Source organism: Poecilia reticulata, chromosome 16, assembly GCF_904066995.2.
Source record: "Poecilia reticulata chromosome 16, P_reticulata-male-v2, whole genome shotgun sequence".
NCBI classification, from domain to species: domain Eukaryota; kingdom Metazoa; phylum Chordata; class Actinopteri; order Cyprinodontiformes; family Poeciliidae; genus Poecilia; species Poecilia reticulata.
This window is the reverse complement of record NC_088845.1, coordinates 2,847,509-2,850,764: the sequence shown is the minus strand read 5'-3', so window position 1 is coordinate 2,850,764 and position 3,256 is coordinate 2,847,509. Positions and strand designations below refer to the sequence as shown.

At 41.1% G+C, this 3,256-nt stretch overlaps 1 protein-coding gene across 1 annotated transcript; it reads right to left on the bottom strand.

Moving 5' to 3' along the window:
• Window positions 1-208: 208 nt before the first annotated feature.
• On the bottom strand, window positions 209-2,770 carry afp4 (antifreeze protein type IV). Its single transcript, XM_008430749.3, has 4 exons — window positions 2,616-2,770; window positions 2,425-2,499; window positions 2,119-2,269; window positions 209-577 (listed from the first exon to the last, which is right to left on the bottom strand). The coding sequence occupies exons 2-4, from the start codon at window positions 2,474-2,476 to the stop codon at window positions 322-324; spliced, it is 459 nt and encodes a 152-aa protein (XP_008428971.1). The 5' UTR covers window positions 2,477-2,499; window positions 2,616-2,770; the 3' UTR covers window positions 209-321.
• Between the last annotated feature and the right edge of the window lie 486 nt (window positions 2,771-3,256).

Below are 3,256 nucleotides of genomic sequence, written 5' to 3'. Positions count from 1 at the left end.
TGATTGGCTGAAGCTGCATGAATTACTGCAGGACTCAGATGAGTTTGATAATCCTTCTGCACTTTGAACCATGAATGAAGGAAACCTGCAGCTTAGAGGAGACGCATCTTATTGCACTGATCTGATCAGATTCACTTTATTTCATCTTTATCATCTAATATTTTTAGTTTCTTAGACATGAACGTGAACAAAAAGCAGGAAAAACTGATGACTTTCAGAGAACTTTAATGATGCAGTTTCTCACTGAAACAGAAAAGTCTTTAGTGTTCAGAGCGGATTCTGTGCTCCAGTCCATTCGGGGTGTTCGTCCAGTCGTAGCGTTCACTGGGGTGGCAGCAGGGCCTTGGACTGCTCCATCACCTGCTGGAGGAACTTCTCCATCATGTCGGTCAGGGGCTTCACCTGGTTCTGGAGGTTGTCGGTCAAGACCTGAGTGTTGAAATCGTCCGTCAGGGGCCGGATGCGCTCCTCGATGTTGGAGATAAGGGGCTTGACCTGCTCCTGCAGCTTGGCCGCCTCGGACTGGACCTGCTCCACCAGAGGCTGGATCTTCGCCCGACTGTCCTCCATGTACGTCCTGTGGTGAACAGAACCAGAGGTCAAACGTAAAAACATGGAGAAAAAATTAGAAATATGATTCATATTGCAGCGTCTTACAAATACTCAAGACTCACACATTAAAATAAAGTCAAATTTGTGAAGTGGGAACTGCCTCTTGGATTCTGAAATTATTCAATTATTTTTTTCTTAAAGTATTTACATTTTGTTTTGTTACGACCTAAAACAATATTGTATTTTCTTGAGATGTTGTGTGGAAAAAAAAAACAATAAAATGTAGTGCACAGTTGTAAGGCTAACTGGGAAAGATTTTTTTTAATAATAAAAATCTGAAAAGTGCGGTGTGCATGTGTTTTCATCCCTCTTTACAACAGCAAATGAAATCCAGGGCAACACGGATTTATTAACTAAGTCATCTTAGTTAATAAAAAACATCTTCTCTGTTTCATGTAATCTGCATTATCCAGATTTTCTATCAAGTCCATTAATCTGAGGAACTGCCAAGTGGCCTGAACCTCTGGAGGAGGTGCAGAGATCCCCAACTCAGGTGGGAAAACCTGCAGCCATTAAATCCTGCACTCCTCAAATCTGATCTTTAGGAAAACAAAACGTTCAGCCAGCAGAAAACATGAGGGTGAAGGTGTTTCCTCAACACATCATATCTATTCTGAGACACTATGGTGGAAGCATCATGCTGTGGGAAGTTGATTGTAATATTGATTCAGCTAAGTAAAGGATAGGTCAATGGTTTCAATCAAGGTATTCATGACCTGGATCTAAATTTAACAGAAAATCTGTGATGAGGCTTGAAAAACTCATTTTCACAAATTCTCCCCATCAGATCCGATTGAGTTTGAGCCGTTATTTAAAAGAGGACAAATATTTTAAAATAAAGTTTCTAGATGTGGAAAGGTGGTAGAGACTGTAGGATTGGTGAATCTTGTTCATCCTGCTTTTCCGGTTTTCTTGGAGCTCACAGGTGGTCACCCTAATGTCTGCTAAAAAGTCAATAAAATGTGACTTTTTCATGTGACACAAATTTGTGATTTAGCAGTAGATCATTAAATAGGTCCCCTATTTTGAGAAAGGAGGAACAAATGCTTGTGCATTAGCATTTCGTGCTGTAATTTCTAGAAATGAAGAACATTTGCACTTTGCATTCCACCTGATGTGTGATTTCTCTCTCTGCAGAAATCTTTTCTGACACATTTGAGGACTGTACTGCAGGTGATTATTAGAAATCTGGTTGTGTTACCAAAGGGCAATCAGCTTAGGGTTTTTACTGTGTTTAATACTGCAGAGGCATACCGCAAAGGAACTGCAGAGAAAGGTGGTTCTCTAAATGATTAACTCTGAAGACAAAGCATGTAAATCATGTTGATTTTTCTCTTCCACTTCACAATCATGCACTACTTTATGCTGGTCTCATGAGATCTCGTTTTATATTATCAGGTGAAACTCTTCCAAAAGTTTGAATATTTTTTGCGAGGCGCTTTCATCAGATGACTTAACAACAGAAACATTCCTGTTGTGTCCAAACTAAAGCTGAAGTTATCTCACTGGGCAGTGTTGGTCATCTCTAGAGCCTTCATCTTCTCCACCATGTCCTGGGTTGCCGTGGTGACGCTGGCGGACACGTCCCTGAGGAGCTGGGTGATCCTGTCCACCTCAGCCTGGACCTCACGCTTCACCAGCGACCTGGCCTCAGAGCCTGGGATTGAAGCAGTTTTCAGGAGACAGTTTACCTTTCAGCTGAAATTAGTTTTCACACTTTTATTTTATTTTATTTTTTAGGGATTTTAATGTAGCAGCATGTGGTTTACACGTAAATATAGTGATGATATTTCTGTAAATATGCCTCCTCACCGTGAGCAACAGCCAGCGCAACAAGAATAGTGGCGACCAGGGAGAACTTCATGGCTGCAGAGGAGAAGCACAAACCTAAAAACAGAGAAAAGATCAGCTCTTTAAGCAGCTCAGGGCATTTTCTGCGGCTGCGCATGTTAAGCTCTCTGATCTATGACTATACAACCAAACGCCTTGAAAAGGAGACTCACCTTCACTCCTGGGGTTCTTGGACTTGATGGTGCCCTATGGCCAAATGTCAGAGGCTTTTATAGCAGTGCAGGATGAGTTAATCACCATTACTCAGACTTTAATCACCTCCGGTGAGAAGATGTGGCATTAAAAGGTCAGATCTAGCACTGTGCTGGCTGAACCTTGATGTTTGACACCGTCCGTGACAAGAGGGGTGCAAAGTCCTCCCTCTGTGATACGAGCTGGAAACACAAGCTCCAGCTTGAGGAAGTCAGGTACACGCAGGATGTTTGACGGGATTGTTTCACTTTTAGGATGCATTTTGGCTTTAGCTTCAAGACATTACAACTGATTTAGCTGAAGTTTCTGGATCTATATCAAGGTTTCAACAGCAAAGCAGCACTTTTTTTTTTTTAAACGCAGAAAAAACAAATCTGCTAATTACAAATTCATTCATTAATTTGTTGGGGTTTTTTTCCATTTCAATTGTTCTTAGACAACTTCAAGAAACTTAAAAGCAACAATTGGGAGAACATGTTTGAATTTATCAGGGATTTTCTCAGAGTTTATGCATATAAACTCTCGAATGTAAAGATAATTAGCAGGTTGCATCACTTGTAGCTGTCAACAAGCTTCTGGCTGATTTTTTGACCCCTCCAGA